Source organism: Eleutherodactylus coqui, chromosome 7 (genome assembly GCF_035609145.1).
Source record: "Eleutherodactylus coqui strain aEleCoq1 chromosome 7, aEleCoq1.hap1, whole genome shotgun sequence".
Taxonomy (NCBI): domain Eukaryota; kingdom Metazoa; phylum Chordata; class Amphibia; order Anura; family Eleutherodactylidae; genus Eleutherodactylus; species Eleutherodactylus coqui.
This window is the reverse complement of record NC_089843.1, coordinates 94,136,191-94,163,945: the sequence shown is the minus strand read 5'-3', so window position 1 is coordinate 94,163,945 and position 27,755 is coordinate 94,136,191. Positions and strand designations below refer to the sequence as shown.

Below are 27,755 nucleotides of genomic sequence, written 5' to 3'. Positions count from 1 at the left end.
TTAAAAAAATCGTTGGATCGTGCGAACTTGAACGATAATAGTTGAGTGCAGGCATAAAAATCATTAGCTCAATGGTGCGTGTGAACAGCGACCCTTTACTTGTTCACATCCACGATTTCAAATGAAATTGTGGACGATTTATCTGGCCGTATGAACAGGCTGCACAAGCGTACTCTGTCATCGTTTGTTCGTGACTCATGAAAACAAAAGTAAACATTGTTGAGCCATAACCCAGCTTAGGCCGGGCTCACACAGCCAGGTCAGTATAGCGTATTCAGTGTGCCCGGAATACACTGTTCCAATCCCCCATAGGCGGCCATGTTGCTGCTCAATTCGCGCAAAATATGAGTGCAAGAAAAGTCATAGCATGTTCTATCCTAGTGCCTATGATGTACGCATACACGCCAAGATAGTACATGGCGATGGGCGGCACGCAGCAAGTATGCAAGGTCATTGACTGGTGATTGGCTGCTGTGGTCACGTGCCAGTAGGGTTTGTCATTGCCGACCGATCTTAAACAAAGGAGATGCGTTTTGGAGCATGAACTCCTTCCTCAATCCACATACATCTGACAGGCTCGTATACAAAGCACACATTTATCCAAAACCCAAGCCACTTAGTTACCTGCCAAATGTTTCTGACAGACAAAAATAATATATATCAAATCCCCATATATGCAAAACATATACTTGCCATATATAATAAAGTTTGTGTGTCTCTATTTGCCTCCACATTTGCGCACCAATGCTCCATAGAAGTCTATGGGAGGTGCGCAGATGCACACTAAATACCCATGCAATTGTGCAAAGAACACAAAACACATCTATCATGGCAAACAGATAGATGAAGGACTACCTGTTTACACGGGCCGATAGCTGCTTGGTTTTTGGCGAGCTAAAAACTAGGTGACTCCAACAAGTGAGCATTTTCTCACTCAGTGTCCTGTTGGCGGCTGCGTGGACACAAGATAATCAGCACCCAAATTGTCGGTTTTAAGCGAGAAATCGGGCGATAATCGCCCCATGTAAAGCACCCTTAACAGTGGCATTTACACTATCCTACCAAAAGTAATTGGACACCTGAGTAAGAATCAAAAGCAGCATATATTTACATATGTTAAACTTAGTGGGGCTCCCTTGGTCCTACTGACATTGGATACTCTCTGTGGTATACTTTCTACTAACATCTGATACATTTCACGGCTCATATTTCCTGACTGGAGTTCCAGTTTGTCCCAAAGATGTTCAGTAGGGTTCACGTTGGGACTCTATGCAGCCAGTCCAATTGTGGAGCATCCATTTGGATTTGTGACAAGGTGCATTGTCTTGGAAGTATGGCTGACAATTCCCAGAGTATTGCCACATTGTCGGCAACACATTAATGTCTAGAATGTCAGGGTACACCGCCGTGTTCATGGTTCTTGCCACTACAACCAACGGACCGAGACCATGCCACCTAACACATCCCCGGACCATAATGGAACCTCTGTTGCGTTTCCCAAGCATCCTCCACAGCCAGGTACATCCATCTGAATTGAAGATGGAGTATATCGACTTGTCACTCCATAGAACGTTCTTCCAGTACTCATCTTTCCAATGGTAACACTCCTTGCACCACTGTGGACGAACTGATACATTACGTTTCATGACGGTCTGCTTGTGTGGAGCAGCATAACCCGTATATCTAATAGCGCGCAGTTCCCGTCACAAACTATGGCCGACACCCCCAGTGGTCTGTATCTTACAGTTTAGGACATATAACATGCTAATAAGACATGATCCATTCTACTGATGGAGGCGTCCAAATACTTTTGGTAGAACAGTGTACAGTGATAGCCTGTGAAAAAAAAAAAAAACCCTGAATCCGTTAATAATGGATGCCACTATTTAGCACCTATAGGCTATAATGGTATATGTTTATTTACCAGGTTATGATGTAACCATTGCATGGATGCCTGTACTGTAAACAGATGCCATATAGTGGCATCCATGACCCAGGCTTTCTTGGTATTCATTTAATGGAGTATAAAACAGAATGTGACTGGATGAAATAGGACAGTCTGCTGTGCCACTCTTTCCAGAAAAAAGGTAAGCCTGATGGAGGCCGGGTTGGCCGGTATCCATCGTGTAAATGGAGGCTTATAGCTCTGTTTAAAATGACAATAGCACACATTTATATGGTCCTGCAAGACCTTTGTGCTAATACTTATTTTATAATATTTGCAAAACTTTAACAAACACTGAATATAAAATGACAATAGCCTTTCCAGCACATGTCAAATGTATCACTAAAACCCAGTGTGAAGGTTACCTGAAGTATCTACTGTTAGAGTATGTCCCCATTCTAAAGGCGCACCACCATTAACCCTACATCACCACTCTTACCGTCCTCTTCTCCATGAACAGAGTTAAGAAATCATCTATTTCCGTTTTGCCCTCGAGGAAATTTTCAGCAATGTTGTCCGACTCCTCTTCCGCTTCATGAGCAGCAACTTTTAACCTGGCCTGTAGAGCACTCAGACTGCAACTCTGTGAGGGGAGAACAAGCATGACGTTACATCTCAGCACAGTAGAAGATGTACAACGTGGTTAATTGGTTTTCAACATTTATCATTTTGCCTAGTTAAGGATGCAAAACATGGGATAGGTTTGCGCTATATAAAAATAACACAGCTCCTGTTATTCTGGTCAGACGCTTTACTCTTGCCGGGTGTTACTTGATAAATCTGCTACACACTCCACTGGGGAAAGAGAATGATAAGTTTCTACCATTGAAAGGGGGGTTAAAGAAAAAGCTAGCCTTGTTGTCCATAGTAGCCAATCACAGTGCAGCTTTAATTCCCTAAATTGCTCCCAAAAATTGAAAGCCAAGCTCCGGTTGGTTGCAGTGAAGGGATCTTCTCAATTGACATTTACATGCGGAAAGATTTTAATATTGATTGTCTGACAAAAATAAAATGCCTAAAAAGGTCTGATAAGGGTTTAGTCTAATAGACCAAAATTCTGTCTAACGGAAATCATTGCTGTAACTCCAATAACACTTATAACTGGTAGTTCTGAACAAACTCAATCGATTCACCAAAGTGTATTAAAGAGTAGCTGCACTTTGATACTTTTGCCATGTCAAAAATTAGCTAATCAGTGGGCGTCCCGCTGCGGAAACCCCGGCAGATTGCTAGAATGAGGGGGCTGCAGCGCCATAAAAGTCCTGTACAGCACTCTGAGGTCACCTAAAGTGGTTTGAGCTGTTTCAAGGCAAAGTTAATGAAGAATAAGGGGATTAAGACGAGTGAAAAATACGAGACAGGAAGACCTATTTGCAAGGCATTGTGGGCTAGCATGAGGTTATGTGATCCTTCCTCCTCCTCGTTTCTACCATGTGACAAATGCCATTTTAGTGGGTTTCAGCCGTGACAAAATGCCCAATTTTTGAGTTTGCGCCAAACCGAACTTTTAGCCAAAGTTCAACCTGAAATAAGGTTCGACTGTTTCAGTTTGCTCAACTCTAACCTGCGAGTCCTTGCTCTCGCCTATTTATTTCCTCTGCAGCGTCAAACATAGGTAAAATAAAATATATATAAAATGCACAAGTGCTGTAGAGGGACCTGCAACCTGATAGCTTTAATGGAGAGTGGAAAAAAAAACAAAAACAAAAAAAAAACAACAACTTTCAGATGCAGCTTTGGAAATAACAGAAGTAGTCACAATCAAAGGGCTTATTTACACGAGCGTGTATCAGACCGTGTTTTCACGGCCGTCCGATATACGCTACCATCTGAGCAGTTCCCCTCTTTCTTCCCCGCTCTCTGCCTCTCCTCTCCGGCGTTTGCAATGGGAGGGGCGGAGCTAAGCTCCACTGTCCTGCCCACTCCCATTGCTGGCTGCAGGGAGGGGGCGGTAGCTTAGCTCCACCCCCATCCTGCCCACTCCCATTGCAAAGAGCCGGAGGGGAGGAGAGGCGCAGAGAGCCGGTGAGAGGAAGAACTGCTCAGATGAAAGCATATATCGGCCGGCCCTGAAAACACAGGCTGATATACGCCTGTGTAAATAAGCCCCAAGGCCAAATTCATGAGAATGCATAAAAACTAGTCCGAAAAAATGGCCACCATCTAATCAATGTGCAGCTCTGTATGACCGACATGCATATGTGGTCCGTATGTCCGTTTTCACTTCTATACGTCATACAAGACAAAAACTAAAAACCGGTCTCAATTAATTTTTCCCCATGTTCCTTAACACCAGATCCATGAAATACAGTATGTGCTATTCTGTTTTCTTATTCGCATCCCCATTGTTTTCAATAAAGGGGTTTTCTCTTGCCAGAACAAAGCCTGCTGACATCTTTTTTTATGTGTACCGCGTGTTTGAGCAAGAAAAAAACTGATGCATGAATTGGCAGACGGACTACTTTGAGTCCATGCCCTGAGCCTAGTCCGCTGCAGACTTAGACAACACACAGACAGAAGATACACCAGTGTGAATTAACCCCAACTCTGTGTAAGGACGCATACAATATTAGAATACATTAAGATGGTAAAATGATATACAGCTATGAGCGAAGCTATTAAAATCCAACATGTCCCATCTTTGCCTGGACCCCGTCAGTACCTCACTCAGCTCATGTTGTCTTTGCATCTTCTTCTCAAATGTAGTTTTCATCTCAGTCAGCAGCTCATACTGTAAGAGGAGAGAAAAGCTAAATAACACGTAATAATGCTGCACCCGCCCCGTCAGCCCCGAGCACACCGACCTACCTTCTCTAGTAACGCTTGGCGCTTGGACTCTAGAATCGGCTCCATTTGAAGATTCTTTTCTGCAGAAAAAAAAAATAAACATTTTCAAAAATCAGTGAGGCGCAAAATGTCTTAAAATACTAGTAAATCACCATGCGCCGATTCTTACTTGCCAGCTCCTCAATATTTTTCACTAGGTCCTCTTTATCTTCTATAATCTGTTTCAATTGTGGGAGAGACATAAACTGCTCAAACAGAACTTCCTCTTGTTCCATCATCTCAGTGAGCTGCGAGACACTGAAACATAAAGCAACGTGTCAAACGCTGACTGTAACACAGGAGCGGACAGGGCTGGCTGCAGCGCCGCTACACACTAGGGTGCCCAGGGACGTCACGCTGTGCAACAATCATATAGTCACATTGGCCTTCGCCACAATAATGGATTTCGGAGCTGGCTGCAGCGCCGCTACACACTAGGGTGCCCAGGGACGTCACGCTGTGCAACAACCATATAGTCACGTTGGCCTTCGCCACAATAATGTATTTCGGAGCTGGCTGCAGCGCCGCTACACACTAGGGTGACCAGGGACGTCACGCTGTGCAACAATCATATAGTCACGTTGGCCTTCGCCACAATAATAGATTTCGGAGCTGGCTGCAGCGCCGCTACACACTAGGGTGACCAGGGACGTCACGCTGTGCAACAATCATATAGTCACGTTGGCCTTCGCCACAATAATAGATTTCGGAGCTGGCTGCAGCGCCGCTACACACTAGGGTGCCCAGGGACGTCACGCTGTGCAACAATCATATAGTCACGTTGGCCTTCGCCACAATAATGGATTTCGGAGCCATGTGATGTGGAATGTTATGGACAGCACATGGTCTCCTTATAGTCTATGGGACTATAGACAGGGACGCCATATATCTGTCCAAGTGGGGAAATTGCACATCCTATTCCTGTCCGTATCACGAATGAGAAATAGAACACGCCAATGCTTTATGTCCGTGTATAACGGACAGCACGCGACCAATGTGAATTGCATTCGAGTTTCGTGGGTGCAACTCACAGCTTCGGCTAGTATGCACCTAGCCTTTATGAGACGCAAATCCCTTTTGATTCAATGATCCTTTGATCAGCTTAAACAATGCTCCAGAGGTCCCCCTGGTATTTCCTGCAGCCAGCCACTGGTCACATGTCTTATTTATGGCCAGTGATTGGCTGCAGCAGTCATAAACTGGTACAGGACATAATCACTCAAGATGGGGACAAAGACTTGTAGGGAACCACTGCAGTATCTGTGCTGGAGCTGCAGAGCATTTAAAGGCTATGGTCAGTTTTGCCAGGAAGGGGGATGTATTTTGGGCTGACAATCATTTTTGCAATGGGGTTTTCAAAACGTTACCCAGTTTGTCTTCTGAAGATTCTACGTATCAATGCATATAGAGACAACAAGCTGAGTGTCAATAGGACATCGGTCAGTGAAGCTGCACTGACTGAGGGCCTAGGGTCGTTTTACGGAGGGGGGCGGAGATCACTCCGACCGCCCGCCTCGATTCACAGTAAAGCGGCAGTTGTTCATAGATGAAGGACTACCTGTTTACACGGGCCGATCGTTGTTTGAGTTTTATGCCTTCAGAAACTGAATGAATTAGCATTTGAAGATATAAAGTGACCAGGCAGCAACTGATGGTTTTTGCAAAATTAAAAAATACTTTTATATGGAGGAATAAAAGTTAAGACCGGCAACGTTTCTGTTTCCACTGAAACTTTTGTCAAGGTTTCAGCGGAAACCGAAAACGTTGCCGGTCTTAACTTTTATATGGAGGAATAAAAGTTATTTTTTAATTTTGCAAAAACCATCAGTTGCTGCCTGGTCACTTTATATCTTCAGTTGATTGGGGTCTTGGATCCGGACCACACCGGGCTCTTGCAAACCTCTCCTCATTTTTGTGACGGATATTTCCTTTGTGGAAACCAGAGTACCATCTTCTTAGAACTCTGGCGTGTGCTGCGGTTGTCTTAATCTTTCTGGAAATGAATTAGCATTTGTTATTCAGTCACTGCTGACATCTACACAGAACTGTAAGAACCAGCAAGAATCTGAACAATTATCGTTCAGTGTAAAGGGACCCTTATAGTTTTCAGTCCTTTTTTCGCCTCTCCTGAACGTTTTTATCAGCTAATTTATGACCATACAGAGAGGTGTACTATTTATTTTAATCAATTCCACTTGATGTTACTTTTTTTCCCCTCTCATACGACCCCTTTCAGGCCAAATGCACACGGCTAAAGCAGATTCCACATGCAGAATCAGACCCTGTCCGGCTAGTGACCCTCTACGTACCTGTCCAGATTGTTATTCTGTGTGCTGCGGATATGTCAGCCAGCACAAATGCACAGTGCAGAGAATGTCGCACCGGAGATGACGCGGATCTACAGTAATTTCGAAATTTGGACGACTCATTTTACATTGCATGCTATGGACGGACATTGCTGCGGAATCTACGGTCAGACGCCCGCCGCAGATTCTGCTGTTATATTCTCCTCCGTACATACGCCCAGAGGCGAGGGAGAGTCTCCTCCGTACATACGCCCAGAGGCGAGGGAGAGTCTCCTCCGTACATACGCCCAGAGGCGAGGGGGAGTCTCCTCCGTACATACGCCCAGAGGCGAGGGAGAGTCTCCTCCGTACATACGCCCAGAGGCGAGGGAGAGTCTCCTCAGTACATACGCCCAGAGGCGAGGGAGAGTCTCCTCAGTACATACGCCCAGAGGCGAGGGAGAGTCTCCTCAGTACATACGCCAAGAGGCGAGGGAGAGTCTCCTCAGTACATACGCCCAGAGGCGAGGGAGAGTCTCCTCAGTACATACGCCCAGAGGCGAGGGAGATTCTCCTCAGTACATACGCCCAGAGGCGAGGGAGATTCTCCTCAGTACATACGCACAGAGGCGAGGTAGATTCTCCTCACTACATACGCCCAGAGGCGAGGTAGATTCTCCTCACTACATACGCCCAGAGGCGAGGTAGATTCTCCTCACTACATACGCCCAGAGGCGAGGTAGATTCTCCTCACTACATACGCCCAGAGGCGAGGTAGATTCTCCTCACTACATACGCCCAGAGGCGAGGTAGATTCTCCTCACTACATACGCCCAGAGGCGAGGTAGATTCTCCTCACTACATACGCCCAGAGGCGAGGTAGATTCTCCTCACTACATACGCCCAGAGGCGAGGTAGATTCTCCTCACTACATACGCCCAGAGGCGAGGTAGATTCTCCTCACTACATACGCCCAGAGGCGAGGTAGATTCTCCTCACTACATACGCCCAGAGGCGAGGTAGATTCTCCTCACTACATACGCCCAGAGGCGAGGTAGATTCTCCTCAGTACATACGCCCAGAGGCGAGGTAGATTCTCCTCAGTACATACGCCCAGAGGCGAGGTAGATTCTCCTCAGTACATACGCCCAGAGGCGAGGTAGATTCTCCTCAGTACATACGCCCAGAGGCGAGGTAGATTCTCCTCAGTACATACGCCCAGAGGCGAGGTAGATTCTCCTCAGTACATACGCCCAGAGGCGAGGTAGATTCTCCTCAGTACATACGCCCAGAGGCGAGGTAGATTCTCCTCAGTACATACGCCCAGAGGCGAGGTAGATTCTCCTCAGTACATACGCCCAGAGGCGAGGTAGATTCTCCTCACTACATACGCCCAGAGGCGAGGTAGATTCTCCTCACTACATACGCCCAGAGGCGAGGTAGATTCTCCTCAGTACATACGCCCAGAGGCGAGGTAGATTCTCCTCAGTACATACGCCCAGAGGCGAGGTAGATTCTCCTCAGTACATACGCCCAGAGGCGAGGTAGATTCTCCTCAGTACATACGCCCAGAGGCGAGGTAGATTCTCCTCAGTACATACGCCCAGAGGCGAGGTAGATTCTCCTCAGTACATACGCCCAGAGGCGAGGTAGATTCTCCTCACTACATACGCCCAGAGGCGAGGTAGATTCTCCTCACTACATACGCCCAGAGGCGAGGTAGATTCTCCTCACTACATACGCCCAGAGGCGAGGTAGATTCTCCTCACTACATACGCCCAGAGGCGAGGTAGATTCTCCTCACTACATACGCCCAGAGGCGAGGTAGATTCTCCTCACTACATACGCCCAGAGGCGAGGTAGATTCTCCTCACTACATACGCCCAGAGGCGAGGTAGATTCTCCTCAGTACATACGCCCAGAGGCGAGGTAGATTCTCCTCAGTACATACGCCCAGAGGCGAGGTAGATTCTCCTCACTACATACGCCCAGAGGCGAGGTAGATTCTCCTCACTACATACGCCCAGAGGCGAGGTAGATTCTCCTCACTACATACGCCCAGAGGCGAGGTAGATTCTCCTCAGTACATACGCCCAGAGGCGAGGTAGATTCTCCTCAGTACATACGCCCAGAGGCGAGGTAGATTCTCCTCAGTACATACGCCCAGAGGCGAGGTAGATTCTCCTCAGTACATACGCCCAGAGGCGAGGTAGATTCTCCTCAGTACATACGCCCAGAGGCGAGGTAGATTCTCCTCAGTACATACGCCCAGAGGCGAGGTAGATTCTCCTCAGTACATACGCACAGAGGCGAGGTAGATTCTCCTCAGTACATACACACAGAGGCGAGGTAGATTCTCCTCAGTACATACGCCCAGAGGCGAGGTAGATTCTCCTCAGTACATACACACAGAGGCGAGGTAGATTCTCCTCAGTACATACACACAGAGGCGAGATAGATTCTCCTCAGTACATACACACAGAGGCAAGGTAGTTCTCCTCAGTACATACACACAGAGGCGAGGTAGATTCTCCTCAGTATATACACACAGAGGCGAGGTAGATTCTCCTCAGTACATACACACAGAGGCGAGGTAGATTCTCCTCAGTATATACACATAGAGGCGAGGTAGATTCTCCTCAGTATATACACATGGAGGTAAGGTAGATTCTCCTAAGTATATACACATAGAGGTAAGGTAGAATCTCCTCCGTATACAAATCATTTAGGTTTTATGGTTTGAGTAAAGAACTCTCATGTATTGCGGATTTCCACACTTAGAATTGAATATTAATATTGTGACCTGCTTTACTTTTCCTATTTACAACCTAAAGAATGGTCGTGCCAAATTTCACATTTGTAAGACACCAGAAAATTAGATTAGTTACATTACATAGGGGGTCAGTTACTTTTGCACTTAGAATTCAATAATGAAGTTGCAACAACCCTTTACTTTTCCAATTTAGGACCTAAAGAATGGTTGTGCCCAATCTGGCTTCATGCCTGGCAAAAGTACAGACATGAATCTAAGGCGGCTTTTTGACCATCTGACATATGAACACTCTAACTGTGGGAAACGCACCCTGGTATTTATAGACCAGGCAAAGGCCTTCGACTCAGTAGAGTGGAGGTACTTGTGGGCAGTGATGCAACGGTTTGGATTTGGGCCAGCATTTATTAGGTGGGTAAAGATCCTATATGACTCCCCAGTAGCCAGTATCAAAACCAATGTCCATGTTTCTGCCCAGTTCCCCCTCGGTAGAGGCACACGACAGGGTTGCCCCCTGTCCCCTGCCCTGTTTGCCCTTGCTAAGGAGCCCCTTGCAATTTGGGTCCGGACCTCGCCGGTAATAAAGGGATTTAAGCTTCACAATTATGAAGAGCGCATAGCACTATATGCTGATGACACCCTCCTCTTCCTCCAGGATCCAGAGTCCTCTCTTGATTCTGCACTCGCCATTTTTGACACATTTGGCCTACATTCTGGTATTCGGGTCAATTGGGACAAAACCCATTTAATTGCAATAGACCCTGCGGCAGCTGAGCTCCCTTTGCCCGCTCCACTAAGCTGGACAGCTCAGACAAACTATTTGGGTATAAGAGTGTCGGTGGGGGTTTCTACCTTCTTTGACCTTAATTTAGCTCCCCTTCTTAAATGGGCTGAGGGAATGGCGACGCGTTGGGCCTCTCTCCCGCTCACTCTAGTGGGCAGAGTCAATTTGTTAAAGATGAAGCTACTACCAAAATTTTTGTACGTCCTGCATAATTCCCCTGTCCTGGTCCCAACCAGATTCTTTGCCACGCTTCGTGGGATTGTACTGCGTATCCTGTGGAGAGGCTCCACCCCCAGGATTAAATTGGAGACCTTGTGCCTCCCAGTGAGCTGGGGAGGATTAGCCTTACCCCACTTCTACTACTACTATCTGGCCAGCCAGCTGGTGTATGCTGGGTGGTGGCCGACTTCATCGGATTACAATCCGGCGGTGGGACTGGAGCGCAGGGTGGTGGGCTCCACCCTAGGATTGAGGGGTCTGCTGATGCGTGGCCCCTCCTCTCCTATTGCCCCCTTACCTGACCCCATGCTGGTAACACTTAAAATATGGCACAAGGCCTTGCAGCTGACCCCTGTAGTGGAAGTCACATGGTCCCCACATACTCCTTTGTGGGATAATCCACACTTGCCGCACCTGCAGCGCTTTACAGAGTCTGCATTCTGGAGAGCTCACGGTATTAATGTACTATCGGACATAGTCAGTGAGGGCGCCTTCTGCACCTTTCTTCAGCTGCAGATAGTCTACAACCTGCCTGAGCACTCCTATTTCAGGTACTACCAGCTACGACATGTGATCAGGGCTCAGTTTCAGGGCCTGTCCATACCGATGTCCCTGACTCGGTTGGAAGGCTTGGCACACATGTGCAACCTAGTAAGACCACTGTCCAGTTTCTATGCCCACCTGATGCAGTGTCTTGCCCCGTTGAGGGAGAGGGCGACCCAGAAGTGGATCATCGACATTCCTGATCTGTTAGCGGAGGAGAGTGAAGACATATTGGCGAGCTCTGGTCCTCCTTTGATTAGTGCTAGAGACAGGCTTATCCAGGTAAAGTTCATACACCGTATATACTACACCCCATCCAGGCTACATGTAATGGGTCTGCTCCCCTCAGCGACCTGTCCCCGATGCTTAATTGCTGATGGGACCATCATGCACATGTTCTGGGACTGTGGTGTCATGCGAGACTACTGCAGGGACATTCTTGTATTTATGGAGTCTCACCTGGGGGCCACGAGGATCATGCACCCTGGGGTTTGCCTCTTTGGGCTTGTTGGAGACCTACCAGTGGCAGCCGCAACCCGCACCTTATATAAGCTACTGTTTTTCTATGCTAAGAAGGTGATTTTGTTAAATTGGAAGCACCCTGGTAGGCCGACCAGAAACGCATGGATCCAGGTGGTGAACTCTGTGCTTCCAATGTATAAACTGACTTATATGGCGAGGGGATGTCCTGAGAAGTTTGACAAGGTTTGGGGGCACTGGATGAACTGTCCGGCAACAGCAGCAGAGATGCCTGTCTAGATGCTGGGAATGGATATGGTGAGGGATACTCGCTTGAACCAATCTACTGTTTAGGCTAATTCTTTTTTTTTTTTCTTTAAGAGTCGCGCAGGGTTGTTGTTTAAGGTGGGAGGGGAGGGGGGGGGGGTTGTTCTATCTATTTGTTTGTCCCTTTTTTGGTTGTTTTGTCTTGTTTTTTCCTTCTTTTTTCTCCGGGTGTCTTGGGGCTCCAGACTAGGAGCCCTCCCTGGTTGGGTTTGTTCCATTATGAGTAGTTGATAAATGTGAAAATGAACAGCCAAGTATTATGTTTTACGAGAAATGCACACGAATATGCGAGACACTCAGTGTTTTCACTTTTGTCTTTTTTTTTTTTTCAGTTCTCATGTACTGTAATGTATCAGCAAGGTGTGCATTCTTTATGATGTCTGCTGTTACTGTATATTTGTCTTTTGGCTAAATAAACGTTCCTTTAAAAAAAAAAAAAAGAATGGTTGTGCCAAATTTTAAGTTTGTACGACACCGGGAAGTTAGAGAATTAGTGGCGAGTAAGTCATTCAGTGTGGCTTTTGCCATATATATGACAGAATTATATGAGAAAATGGGTAAAGTAAGCAGGTATGTATTTATCTATTTACTATATAATCATAGATACCTCAAATCTGTCAGCTCAGGAAAGGTTTCTGGGAGATCAGGCATCTTGTATGTGAAGCCATTCGTACCCACCTAAGAAACGTATACAGTTATTGATGGCTTACTACAGCAAGACGAACATACATTCCCTTTAAGTTTGTTATTTTGGTATCACCTGTGCCGTAAAATCATTAACACATATACCAAAACACATTTTTTGATTTTTTTTTTTAGTTCTTTTTACACAATTGCGTAGACGGCCATCTTCCCTTATTTGCTGTTAACAGTATTCAAAGATATGCTTTACAGCAACTAAGCGGACCAAGGAAAGTGTACTCTAAAGAGGATTCATTAAAGGGTTTTTTGGGGGCTATTTTTATTGATGACCTAACCTTAGAATAGGTCATCAATAGTTGATCAGCTGCGATCCGATGCTTGGGACTTTGGCCAATCAGCTGTTCTAGCGCCCGCTATCAGCAGAAGACTAGAGGGTGTGGAGAGGAAGCAGATCACTCCGACCTCATGTAGTAGCCAGCGCTGGTAATTATAGGCACAGCTTTCACTGATTTTAATAGGGTCTGCACCTGCACTTACCAACACAGCCCATTGCACAGAGGTCAAAATGATCTGCTTCTGCCCCGTACCCTGTGTTTTGCCGGTGGCAGCAGGTACCTGAGGAGCTGATTGGCCAGGGTCCCTATCCAATAAAAATAGCCTGCTGACTGTGTGATAAAGATAGCAGGTCCGCGCCACAGCAGCGCCAGTACAACAGCTGATTAGTGAGAGAGAACGGCTTCCCCCCTGCCTCGTCAATCAGCTGCAGGTACAGACACTCTCACATCTGCTGCCTACATGGGAGAGGGGAGGGGCAGAGAGAGAAGGGAGGGGAGAAAGATCTGCCTGTATATATTTGTGCCTAGTTATGCACAGATGTATACACCATACATCACTATAATGAGACATGCCATGCAGGGTTCCTGGAAAGTTGGCTGACAACTAACGAAATCTCACGTGGCAAACAAATCGCGGCATGCTCTATTTCTGTGCGGGGATCGCAGAGCCCCGCACAGAAATGTCACTCACCCGCCGCCGGCTCCGGTCTGCGCATGCGCCGGGTGCCCGGCAAGCCGGCACATCAACAGCCGGAGCCGGCGGGCGCGGGTGAGTACGCGCTGGTCTCTGCGGGCGCTCGGGTCGGGTCCCGCGGCAAAAATTCTTGCCGCTGGATCTGACCCGCCCGTCTGCAGGCAGCCTTATAGAGTGAAAAATGCGGTAGTCCTTAATGGGTTTAATATTCATAGTGATGTGAAAAATAGTTATAAAAAAAACTTATCTATTTATCTATCTCTAGATCTATAATTTATTTATTTTTGTAAAATCTGTTTAATATAAACCTTTGATTAATATAATAGGTCGTTTTCCAATACATCCCCTTAAAATATCTCATTTGCCCAGTAATAAACTGTGATATTGACTTTCCTGCACACCATTATGCACTTACTTCAGAAATGGGGACAGGTACAGGCAAATCCGTTATCAGCCCATAGGAGGGAGCAGCAGCTTTGGCAGTGTTGTAGGCTGAAGGAAGAGGATCAGACACTGGCACTGATCTATTGGTTTCTTGTGTAGAAAAAGGTGGAAGGTGAAATGGAAAGCCTATATGAGGGTAAGGAGGCCTCCCTGCGGGATTGCTGCAAAACAAAAAGACAATGAAGTGTTCCCGAATATTATGGCACTCCTAGAACTAAACAAGACCCACAATAGTAGTCAGTAACCTGTGAGCCTTCACCAACCCGATACCAGGAATATCAGCCCAGACCACCACCACCGGAGAACTGGGCCCCCCTGCAACAACTGTGTAAAGACGGGTTGCCTGCACACGAATGCACAGAGTAATGGATACATGGGCGTGCAGCGGCGCACGGAAAGATGCATGCGGTTTAACACACAGTAACCCTGCAATCCTATTAGGATACCAAAGATGTTAATCTGCAGATAAGGTTATTGACAGGCTAAGTGAGGATGAAATTCAGCTTTCTATCCACAGGGGCCCATGAGATTATCAGCAATCTTCCATTCCTAGTGCAGTCACCATAAATACATTAGGATATGAATGGTCTGGACTTGCTCACCTGACAGATGAATTGCATCAGTAATAGGCATTAAAGTGATGGGGATTAAATAGAGCAACAGAGATTTAAAACTCCACGAGATGTTTTATCTGTGTCTGGACCATATACACTGCAATACTGGGGTTACTTGCTTCATGCGGATATCAATATAATGTAATAAAGTGTATAATGGCTCGATACAGCTACCTGTAGACTTGGGTATAATGGCTCGATACAGCTACCTGTAGACTTGGGTATAATGGCTCGATACAGCTACCTGTAGACTTGGGTATAATGGCTCGATACAGCTACCTGTAGACTTGGGTATAATGGCTCGATACAGCTACCTGTAGACTTGGGTATAATGGCTCGATACAGCTACCTGTAGACTTAGGTATAATGGCTCGATACAGCTACCTGTAGACTTGGGTATAATGGCTCGATACAGCTACCTGTAGACTTGGGTATAATGGCTCGATACAGCTACCTGTAGACTTGGGTATAATGGCTCGATACAGCTACCTGTAGACTTGGGTATAATGGCTCGATACAGCTACCTGTAGACTTGGGTATAATGGCTCGATACAGCTACCTGTAGACTTGGGTATAATGGCTCGATACAGCTACCTGTAGACTTGGGTATAATGGCTCGATACAGCTACCTGCAGACCTGGGTATAACGGCTCGATACAGCTACCTGTAGACCTGGGTATAACGGCTCGATACAGCTACCTGTAGACTTGGGTATAATGGCTCGATACAGCTACCTGTAGACTTGGGTATAACGGCTCGATACAGCTACCTGTAGACTTGGGTATAACGGCTCGATACAGCTACCTGTAGACTTGGGTATAACGGCTCGATACAGCTACCTGTAGACTTGGGTATAATGGCTCGATACAGCTACCTGTAGACTTGGGTATAATGGCTCGATACAGCTACCTGTAGACTTGTGAATAATGGCTCGATACAGCTACCTGTAGACCTGTGTATAATGGCTCGATACAGCTACCTGTAGACCTGTGTATAATGGCTCGCTACAGCTACCTGTAGACTTGGGTATAATAGCTCGCTACAGCTACCTGTAGACTTGGGTATAATGGCTTGCTACAGCTACCTGTAGACTTGGGTATAATAGCTCGCTACAGCTACCTGTAGACTTGTGTATAACGGCTCGCTACAGCTACCTGTAGACCTGTGTATAACGGCTCGCTACAGCTACCTGTAGACCTGTGTATAACGGCTCGATACAGCTACCTGTAGACTTGGGTATAACGGCTCGATACAGCTACCTGTAGACTTGGGTATAACGGCTCGATACAGCTACCTGTAGACTTGGGTATAACGGCTCGATACAGCTACCTGTAGACTTGGGTATAACGGCTCGATACAGCTACCTGTAGACTTGGGTATAACGGCTCGATACAGCTACCTGTAGACTTGGGTATAACGGCTCGATACAGCTACCTGTAGACTTGGGTATAACGGCTCGATACAGCTACCTGTAGACTTGGGTATAACGGCTCGATACAGCTACCTGTAGACTTGGGTATAACGGCTCGATACAGCTACCTGTAGACTTGGGTATAACGGCTCGATACAGCTACCTGTAGACTTGGGTATAACGGCTCGATACAGCTACCTGTAGACTTGTGTAGAATGGCTCGATACAGCTACCTGTAGACTTGGGTATAATGGCTCGATACAGCTACCTGTAGACTTGTGTAGAATGGCTCGATACAGCTACCTGTAGACTTGGGTATAATAGCTCGATACAGCTACCTGTAGACTTAAGGTGGTTGTTGGGTGCACAACCACCTTTCCAGAGTTCCCTCATAAACTTCTCCATTGAGCTCAATATGTTATTTTTGTTAAGGGCTGGTAAAGAAATGCCAACAATCACTGGCAAGGACACTTGCATGGCTGACTCCAATAGGGACACATGGAACCCCAATTTTAACAGCCTGATATGGCAATCATGAAGAATACAATACAGGACAAGATCAGAAGTGCGCAAAATCGGATCGACTCATGTTCCATCGTTTTGGAAAATTTCCTTCCAATGAACTGATCCGTCCCTTTCTTGATATAAAACCGGAAGGACCAGAGATGTGAAGATATAAAACCCATGTAGACCCTCCACAGAACTGCAACATAGTTACTTACAAAGGGAATGAACCAGAGGTTGGAGCCAGCGTCGGAGGATTTTTCCAAAATTCTTCTAGCAGATTCTGGACTATTTTCCCAAGATCTGAGTGCATAGTAAACTATAGGAAGAGAGACACTTGTTAACAAGCTTTCAATGGTCATCCGATACCGATTCACATGGCTTATAATACTATGACACCTGAGCAAACTAACAGAAATGTGTGATGGGTGGGGTCCCAAAAGTGAGACTCCACCACCCATCATATGAATGGTGATCCCCTGAACCAACTACCGTATGAGCTTCCATGGGGATTCCCACTGATCACTTTCAATGGACCACATCGGATTGTCAATCATCCACGGACAGTGAGCAGTGGGGACTGCCTACTTGAGTGTGCCGGGAATTATATCCACGAAGAGCCTGTCCTAGTGAAGGGAGAGGGAGGCCTAGGGCCTATGGGAAAAAAAGAAGGGGATAGAGTCAGAGGGGTCCCAGCCGCAGAGCCACGCAGCCAGCCTCGCTGATTTTATACAGGATCGGTCCTCTAAGTTCTCTTTCATGACGTTCTGTGTTTAATACAAAAAGCAGCCTGGACAATAAGGGGGTAAATCCAATACCCCGGTGTCAGAAGACAAAGTATATCAAACTTCTTACATTATATACTAAAGGAGATATCACGTTAGTGCCTTGCTTGTCCACTAGGTGATGCCTTATTGGTGGAAAGACAGTGATGATAGGTTTGTCTTGAGGAAATTGCTGAGGAAGCAAACTGCAACAAAAACAGAAAGTATTACAGCCCAGCATGTGATAGATGACCGCAGTGCACACAAGTGGGACAGATTGGGGACTTCACAAATGTATTTAGACAATTCAAAAAAATACTAATAAAGCTCAGCAGATGGTGAATGTCAGAATACAATGTTAGAAGTGTTGTCCAGTTGTAAACTGTCGATGGCCTATTCTTAGGATGGGTCATCAATAGTAGATAGCCGGGGGTCTGTCTCTCGGGACTCCTGCCAATCAGCTTTTCTCTGTGCTAGTGTGCTTTTGCACTAAGCTGTTTTCTACAGGAAGCAGACAGCTCTGTTCCCATTGCAGTGGCCAGGTTTGGCATTACAGATCTAGTTCCCACTAAATTACTTTATGTACCATGTGAAAATATCATTTCACAACGCCAGTGCTGTGGCACAAGATGTGGTGCCATCATAAATGATGCACGGTGTTTTCCCTGAAAATAAGACACTGTCTTATATTATTTTTTTCCCCAAAAAGGGCACAGTGTCTTATTTCCGTGGGGGAGTTATACTTCCGCGGCATCCCAATCCCTCCCGGTAGTCTGCGGCGGCGTCACTGCGGTAAACTTCGTCCTCCGCGTCTCACAGCTAAGCTTCTGCTAATCGAGCACCAGCAGCCAATCACAGCTGGCGCTCGATGAGCCAATCACAGCCAGTGATGTCATTCACTGAATGGCTGTGATTGGCTCATCGAGCACTGGTTGCGATTGGCTGCTGGTGCTCGATTAGCCAATTAGAGTGCTCATTTTGCTGGAGGCAGGGTATTCAAAGCCCCGTCACCAACAGAAGCTCAGATGTGAGACGAGGAGGACGAAGTTTACCGCAGGGCCGCCGGAGACCATCGGGACGCCGAGGATCAGGTAAGTATTAATTTTTTTGGTGGGCAGTTTAGCTAGGTCCTATTTTCGGGTGTGGCCTTATATTTCAGGCCTTACCCAAAAACCCGATAGGTCTTACTATCAGGGTAGGACCTATTTTCGAGGAAACACTATCATTGGAGAGTACCATTTACACATCGTTGGCATGGAACTAAGGTATACTTGTAGAAACAGCTATACTGGCAGTCTTTTACAACCCGCAGACAACCCTTCTACCTCTGCCAGTGTGATGTAACCACCCAGAAACATGGAAACACCCACAGAGCTACTTACATATTTATATTGATGGTCAAGTTTTTGATGGTGATCGGTAGTCTATATTCCACATCTTTCTGAATTTCAGAAATACTGTTAAAAATTGAAAGTGAAAAACAATGTAATTAATGATGATAATAATGTAAACTTATACGTCCAACCCCCCCCCCCCCCCAAAAAAAAAAAACACGACACAGGTTTATGTCATTAGATACCGCAATACATAGACTGTTCCTATAGAATACCCAGAAATAGGCCCGTACCATGAAAGTGGAAATGTGAGTAACGGCTTACAATAAACAGTTTCTGTACATTAATTTGCCTCCGCACACTGCAATTCAGAAAGTATCAGATTTTCTTCAGTATAAGGCCACTTTTTGATGGCTACAATACGGGGCATTTCAGGGTTGGGTTCTACTAACTTGGATGTAGATGCCACGGTGACCCATCGGGTTCAAGAACCACGAGAGGCCTGGACAACACGCCAAGATATGGATGGTTAAAAGTACCCCACGAATTACAGCGGTCTGAAAACGGCGTAATAATGAAGCTTGACTAACTGAGAAGTCTGATACGAGGAGAGCCGTAGCGACTGGGTCATAGCGCTTCTAGAACTACCCAGTGTGCTCAGGGGTCAGACCAATGACTTACGATAAGCAGTATGAAATATTTCATGCATTCACCATTTTTGACAGAAAAATTCTAAATACAATCAAAGCTTCTTCGCTGAACGGTATAAACCCTTTTTTTTGACTGGCAAGCTAACCCACGACACAAGCCAAATGGCCCTTTTTTAATAGCCTGCAAAAATAAAAGGTTCACGCAGGTCAGAAAAATTTAGATGCGAGTTACAAATACAGTCTGCGTCAAAAACAATCGCGCCCCTAGAAGAAGTTGTCATCTTTCTGCAGAACTCGGCATGCAGTTCCATCTCAGGCACATATACAGATGATTAGAGTTGTGATGTGATTAGATGAACGGTCTTGTCACCTGAGGCCCTAAAAATGGCTCCACCCTTGGCCTATAAGGCAGCTCTCGGAGGCTCCTTGTGTGTAGTGACCTCTTCTTCCGCTTGTATAGAGCTTCTTGACCACTAGACGCCTCTACGACACTGAGGAGAGATGTCTACCCGTTACCACAGTCTGAGAGGGGCGCATTATTGGGATGCGAGAAGCTGGATCGACGTATCGATAAATTGCCTGCCACCTGGGCCGTTCTGACCAGACTGTTAGGAGGTGTTGGGACCAGTGGATGTGTGAGGGCACACAAGGCGACTGGGCGCAGGATGCCCTCCACAGACCACCAGTAGAGAGAATAGTCTGACAAGTACAAGCTTCTCAAACTGTCTCACTCCAGGGGCAGGCGACATCTTTACAGGGCCCTGTTGTCTGTCGGAACCATTTCCAGGAGCTTTGCTGAAGACCATTTGAGCTCACAGCACCCAATTAAATGTACTGCCTCCCCCCCCCCCCCCAAACACACACACGTTCACCTCTGTTTGCTGTGGTGTTGTGAGTGATGAAACTCGACACTAAACAGTGGAACCGGGTTGGACAGTCGGTCCCCCCTAGTAGTGGTACGAGGGACAATGGCAGCTCAGCGATATGTTCATCTCATCCTGCAGCCACATGTGTTCCTCTCATGGCGGCTTCCAAGGGGAAGTCTCTAGTAGAATAATGCTCGGCCAAACAAAAGGTGGTGGTGGGGGGGGGGGTCACAGAAATGTCTTCATGACAGTCTGGTTTTGCTTTTAATTCTCAGGTCATTGTTACAAGGCTTGTATAAAAAGTCTGGCTTTGGCTAGAAGGCATGCTGCCTTCCAACAGGTGGCACTGTGGAGGTATTACTCCATCTCCCTTATTTTCATGACATTGTCACACTTCTGTAGCTGCCTGGTTGCCAGATTAATCACCAGCAGAACATGTATGGGACCATCTGGAATGTCAAGATGCACAATCTAGACACTCATTACAGCAAATGTGGTCCAATATATTGTAGGATACCATTCTGAACTTGTATGCCTCCAGGCGGTACGACAGGGTACTAGAGCCTCCAAGCCAGCCCTTATCACATCTTGTATCCAAGCTAGAGGCGGTACACCAGGCTACTAGAGCCTCCATGCCTGCCCATATCACATCTTGTATCCAAGCTAGAGGCGGTACACCAGGCTACTAGAGCCTCCATGCCTGCCCTTATCACATCTTGTATCCAAGCTAGAGGCGGTACACCAGGCTACTAGAGCCTCCATGCCTGCCCATATCACATCTTGTATCCAAGCTAGAGGCAGTATAACAAGGTACTAGAGCCTGTATGCCTGTCCGTATCACATCTTGTATCCAAGCTAAAGGCGGTACAACAGGGTACTAGAGCCTCCATGCCCCCCCCATATAACATCTTGTATCCAAGCTAGAGGCGGTACAGCAGGTTACTAGAGCCTCCATGCCCACCCATATCATATCTTGTATATAAGCTAGAGGCGGTACAACAGGGTACTAGAGCCTCCATGCCCGCCTCTGTCACATTTTTTTTTTTTCAAAACTCTTTATTACAATTTTTTCATAATCAAAAACAAAACATAGCAACTCACATTATGATACAAGAGAAAAAAAAATTGCATAGTTAAATCACATTAACATCTTTGACACATGTACATGTTGAGTAATTGCAGCGCAACGGTTAATAATTATATATATAGCACATTAGCTTTAATTGTCTACATAGAACAAAATAAAATCAATCAACAAACATTTAACAGTGGACTTTAAGAGTACAGCTTTGTGGCTCTTTGTTTTTCCTTTTTATTAATTTACTATATGCTATGGCGTATCAATATATAAAGATTTCTGTTTATTGCCTGAAAATATCATCTTCTCCTCTCCTATATGATTTAACTAGCTGATATACCCGGCTTCGCCCGAGTTAATTTGGTACTGGTGTTTATGTGGTGTTCACATGAAGTCGTGGTTACTTTAGAGATACCGAGGAAAAACACGTTCACCATTTTGCATAGTTCTCTGCGTTACCCAGGAAACACCACGGAGAGGTAACCATGTGACGTTTCTTTTATATAAAATGACATCAGGAAGTGAGAGAATTAGATTACGTACATAAAATTTGGACGCTACTTCTTTTGCGCTTAGAATTGAATAATCGAGTTGGGACCCATTAGCTTTTCCTATGTATGACATAATCAATGCTCCTGCAAAATTTCCCGTTTCTATGACACCGGAAAGTGAAAAAATTACATTCTGTACGTAAAATTTGGACGCTAATTCTTTTGCGCATAGAATTGAATAATCAAGTTGGGACCCATTAGCTTTTAATATTTATGACATAATCAATGCTCGTGCCAAATTTCCCGTTTCTATGAAACTGGAAAGTGAAGAAATTACATTCCGCACGTAAAATTTTGACGCCAATTCTTTTGCGCTAGAATTGAATAATCGAGTTGGGACCTATTAACTTTTCCTATTTATGACATAATCAATGCTCGTGCCAAATTTCACGTTTCTATGACACCGGAAAGTGAGATAATTAGATTCCGTACGTAAAATTTGGACGCTAATTCTTTTGCGCATAGAATTGAATAATGGAGTTGGGACCCATTAGCTTTTCCTATTTATGACAATCAATGCTCGTGCCAAATTTCCTGTTTCTATGACAACGGAAAGTGAAAAAATTACATTCCGCACGTAAAATTTTGACGCCAATTCTTTTGTGCTAGAATTGAATAATCGAGTTGGGACCTATGAACTTTTTCTACTTATGACATAATCAATGCTCGTGCCAAATTTCGAGTTTCTATAACACCGGGAAGTGAGAGAATTAGATTCCGTACGTAAAATTTGGATGCTAATTTTTTTGCGCATAGAATTGAATAATCAAGTTGGGACCCATTAACTTTTCCCATTTATGACATAATCAATGCTCGTGCCAAATTTTAAGTTTCTATGACATTGGAAAGTGACAGATTTAGATTACGTACGTAAAATTTCGACGCCAATTCTTTTGCGCTAGAATTGAATAATCGAGTTGGGACCCAATTACTTTTCCTATTTTGGAGATAATCTATGCGTGTGGAAAATTTCATGTTTCTACGACATTGGGAAGTTGGAGAACTTTTGGCAGGTCGGTCGGTCGGTCGGGGCTTTCGTCTTTATATATATATAGATATTGCTTTATGTTATTTTTAATCTTCCTAATCTATCCGCTCCTGCCTGAGTGTGATACCAGGATGTGTTACTAAATGAGCTCTGTCACATCTTAAATCAAAGCTAGAGGTGGTACAGCAGGATACTAGAGTCGCTATCTGAGGGTTGTTTTATGCAGGACGAGTTGTGTTTTTCAATGGTGCTACTTAATGTACCATATAATGTACTGAAAAAAAACTAAAAAAATTCTAAGTAGAGAGAAATGGAAAATAAAATGACATTCCACCATTTTTCAGTGCGTCTTGTTTCTACGGCGCACAAACTGCAACAAAAATGACGACTTTGTTCTATGGGTTAGAACGATTACTACCAAACTTAGATACCGTATTTTTCGCTCCATTAGACGCACCGGTCTATAGGACGCACCCCCGTTTTAGAGCGGGGAAATAGGGGAAAAGATTTGAACTCACCCAGGGACAGCGCAGGGTTAGTGCCGGGTGATGGAGCAGAGGGAGCAGCAGAGGTCTGAAAAACCATCACTCCATATCACAGCGGAGCTTGTGTGCAGCAGGAGGAAGGAAGCCGTTTGGTGGAGGGGGGGGGGGGGGAAGCAGCAGTAGTGCCCGCCGGCGCTCACCACCAATCAGAGGTATGTGTGGGCGGCAGTGGGGAGGAGAGAAATCTGCTGACTGATCGCACATTTGTTCGTGTGATTGCGAGTTTAACGCACAATCGCGCAAACTAAATAGCGTTCACGCATTAAATTCGCGATCGCGATAAAAATGGCGATTGGAACAAATTTTTGGCACATTCGCTTTATAAGACGCAGCAACTCCCCCCCGGCTTTGGAGGAGGAAAAAGTGCGTCTTATAAAGTGAAAAATACGGTAGTTTTTTTTTTTTTTTTGCTGTACTACTTGCGTTTTTTTTTCTTCAAAAGACGTTTAATTTTTAAAAAGTATTTTCTGCCGCCATCTTCTGCGCACAATAGCTTTCTATTTTTCCATTGACAGCTGTGCGAGGGCTCATTTTTTGAGGGACGTCCTGTAATTTGCGCTGATGCATTTTTTTCTTGGAGACAGGCTGACCAAAAAAGTACATTTCTGGTGTTTTTTTTTTCTTCTTCCAACGATGTTCACTATGTGGGGTAAATAATGCATTATTTTGATGGATCGGACTTTTATGGATGCGGTGATACCACATATGCATTTTTGTTTTAAAATTTAGAATCTTTCATTATAAATACAGCAAAAAGGGGGGTGATTTAAACTATTACTTTTTTTTTCAATTAGTAAAACGTTATTGATTTTTTTTTGTCCCCCTAGGGAACTACAATTTGCGATGTTTTGATCGCTCCTGCAGTATGATGTAATGCCATAGCATTACATCATACTGTGATCTGACAGGCAGGCTATCATGCCACCTCACGGGAATGGCTTGCCTTGTGGGAACGGCAGCCCTGGGGCCGTTTAGAAGGCCCGGCTGCCATAACACCCACACAGCTCCCTGCAATCTCATCGTGGGGGGCCATATGGGACCCCTGAACATCATTTGGGGGATTTAAATGCCACTGTCAGAATTGACAGCGTGGCTCATCGCAGCTGTTGCCGCCAGGTTTCATCTGTAAAAAAACACTATAGGGCCATCACCAAGGGGTTAAGGCCCATTTACACGCAAAGATAATCTTTCGAATAATTAAAAGATTGAAAGTTTTAGTGAGCATTTTGCACAAAGTGTTAAAGTGTAAATTGACATTAGTGTCTATTATCATTTTTATTTGCATGTAACAGGACCTCTGTGAGTTGTTTGCAGATCCCAGAATGTGGACTGGGCTCTGCACACAGCTGCATTGTTCTCGTCGAGGCTTCCGGCAGAACGCAATGTAATCTCCTGACTACCACTGAGAACACAGTATGCGGTCTGTTGAGAGATACTTTATCTTTCCGCAGCTGAACAATAGATTTTAAGTTCTACTTTAAAAAGTGTACGATGGTAACGTTTACACGCAACAATAATCACTCATTTGTGGTGGTTTGAACGGATTTTGAACAATAATATCTGCGTGTAAATGGGCCTTTACCGTAAAACTGAATATGCTACAGTGATAGGATTTAAGTTCTAAGTTCCCCTTGACGGGTGACACGTCTGAGCCCTGACCCTCACTGACGTGTGAAGGAACCCGCTTCATCTGCGCTCTGGGCCACAAGCTTCACATCTTCTACCTACATTTGTTTTCTCAAATTCAGCGGCAGAGTAACTATTCTCTTCCTATTGTGGATGTGGGATAAACAAGCTGCTGCGCAGGACTGTTTACAGAGGAGCTACAGAAAGCTGAGCCGTCAGCCTGTTCTGTACTTCCAGGAAAGTGATAAGTGTGGCCGTGCCCAGGCTGATCTTATGATTAATGAGTCACATGAAGGGTGTTGCTAGAGCTCTCGCTGCACATGCTACATCATCTACTATACCCTGTATATACTGGACTGTCTACTACCTGCAGGTCCAGATACATACTTGTCATATACTACATCGTATAGGGAAGGAAGATGAAGACGTGTTCACGTCCTAAAATCAGGTTAAACTAAAATTATTCCAATTTCCACTCTGTGTGTGTATATATATATATATGACATAAGGCAAGAGAAAAGTACAAACTAGACATCCGTGAAAAAAACCAAGACTATCTATGTAAATGAGGAATGTGATTAAGGAGGGCGTTGGAGCAGAGATTGTGGTAAGTATGGGCCGAGGATCATGGATTACGGGCCGGCACTGCTTAGTAGCTGCACCTCATGTAGGTTTTACTACGAAAGGGACTTTGTGGTTTAAAATCCAAACTTGCAGAAGCCCATCTATTCCATCTGCCATCAACAAGAGGAACGGAGATGGTTAACCGTAAATGTGCTTTAAACAGGGCTTCTCTCACAGCAGACAATTCTATTTATTTGGGAGCCGCCATGTAAATCAGCTGATCGCTAACAGAAAAATAAAACTTATGATTTTTTTTGACAGTGTTAATATAAAAATGAACTACAGGATAGGTGATAAAAGACTGATCGGTGTAGGTCCCACCATGGAGACCTCCACCAATATTATGTATAGGGGTCCTCTGTTCCCCTCTCCTCCTCACTGCACACTCACTAGACCCCCTGCAGTGAGGAGGAGGAGGAGGAGGAGGAGGAGGAAAAACCATTAGTAATAACAATAGTAGGTAGAAAAGTGACATCAGTAGTATCATATAGTAATCATACGGTAGTAGTGCAATTACAATAAGAGGTTTGATCCAGGGTTCTAGGACTGATCGCCTTTTCTCGGGGTCAAGAAGAAATGTTTTCCATGTGCATTAAATGGGCTCACTGCACACAGGGGCTACGTATCTTCTTCTGGATCAACAGTGTAAGTACATAGTGCAGTATTAATAGTTCTAGTGTAAAAGTAACAACTGTATTGTACTAGGATATGAGATCAATAATAGCTGGCAGAATAGATGCAATACAATCACTAATAACAAATGCAAAAATAAAAATCATCGTATTAGTAAATAAATATGTCCTGTAATATTAATTTCATAGCTGTCAGTATAAGTAGGTTGTCTGATCCAGGGTCACAGTCCCTTTTCTCAGTCCAGAAGCAATATTCCCCCTGTGACACAGATTGGCTGTGTGTCCAGGGGAGTATGCCTACTTTTGGATCAACATGTGTAGGTGTATGGATCTTATACCAAAAACAGGACTGATCACCTTTCCACAGGAAGGAGAGGGAATTTCTCCCCTGTGATAGGCATTAGCTGACAGTGTCTGGGGGATTTTTCCTTCTGGATCAACAGCATCGGTAGAGTATTAACATTTAGGCTGGGTTCACACGGGGCGGATTTGCCGCGGAAATTCTGTGCGGAATTTCGCCGCTGCAAATCCGCCTGCGGCCGCTAATCCCGGGATTAGCCAGCCATGTGGACGAGATTTCTCAGAAACCTTGTCCACACGGGACGGCTAATCCGCTGCGGCTAAGCCGGCAGAAGCCGCTGCTGTGGCGCGGATTTGCCGACCGCAGCATGTTTATTTTTTTTCCCCGCTGCGGTCGCGCTCTCCTCTATGGGAGTACCGGCCGCAGCGGAAGAGCGAGCGGCTGGGCCGCTTCAAAACCGCCGTGGGTTTTGAAGCAGCGGTTCTCCTGGCGGAAATCTCGCGGTTTTTCGCTGCTGCCAAACCGCGAGATTTCTGTCAAGAATCCACCCCGTGTGACCCCAGCCTTATAGTACAGAACTAACAATCACATTGTAATAGTAGGCTATAATAAGAATAATTTTTCCTTCTTCTGAAAAGGCCGGTTTCACATCAGTGTCGGCACCTCTGGCCGGAGATCCAACTGAAAATGCACTGCATGCAACGCTTTATCTTCCATCTAATAGCCGGCCAGCTGGGCAGAAAGTGAGCGGGCCCCATTATAGTCAATGGGGCCACCCAGCGCTGGCCGGAGACAACTGTTTGGCCAGGTAGATTGCCCCTTTCTTGCTCCCTGAACGAAGTGCAGATGTGAAACCACCCTTATTCATACCAAAAACAGGATGATAATGAGGACAACATGACAGTAATCATAGGAATAATAATTGTACAAATACCAGCAAAGATAGAAATGCTAGAGAAGTAAAAAAAAAAGGAATACTAGAAATGTCAGCAGG

General features: G+C 45.4%; 1 protein-coding gene across 2 annotated transcripts in view; it reads right to left on the bottom strand.

Moving 5' to 3' along the window:
* Positions 1-27,755, bottom strand: part of VPS37A (VPS37A subunit of ESCRT-I) — a 39,894-nt gene that overhangs the window by 3,324 nt on the left and 8,815 nt on the right. For both annotated transcript variants that reach the window (XM_066573384.1, XM_066573383.1), the window contains exons 2-10: positions 18,949-19,023; positions 17,658-17,772; positions 17,021-17,121; positions 14,245-14,434; positions 12,766-12,836; positions 4,902-5,029; positions 4,754-4,812; positions 4,608-4,676; positions 2,385-2,528 (exon numbers count right to left, since the gene is read on the bottom strand). In XM_066573384.1, the coding sequence (XP_066429481.1) occupies positions 2,385-2,528; positions 4,608-4,676; positions 4,754-4,812; positions 4,902-5,029; positions 12,766-12,836; positions 14,245-14,434; positions 17,021-17,121; positions 17,658-17,772; positions 18,949-19,023 (952 nt within the window). The remainder of the gene's footprint in view (positions 1-2,384; positions 2,529-4,607; positions 4,677-4,753; positions 4,813-4,901; positions 5,030-12,765; positions 12,837-14,244; positions 14,435-17,020; positions 17,122-17,657; positions 17,773-18,948; positions 19,024-27,755) is intronic.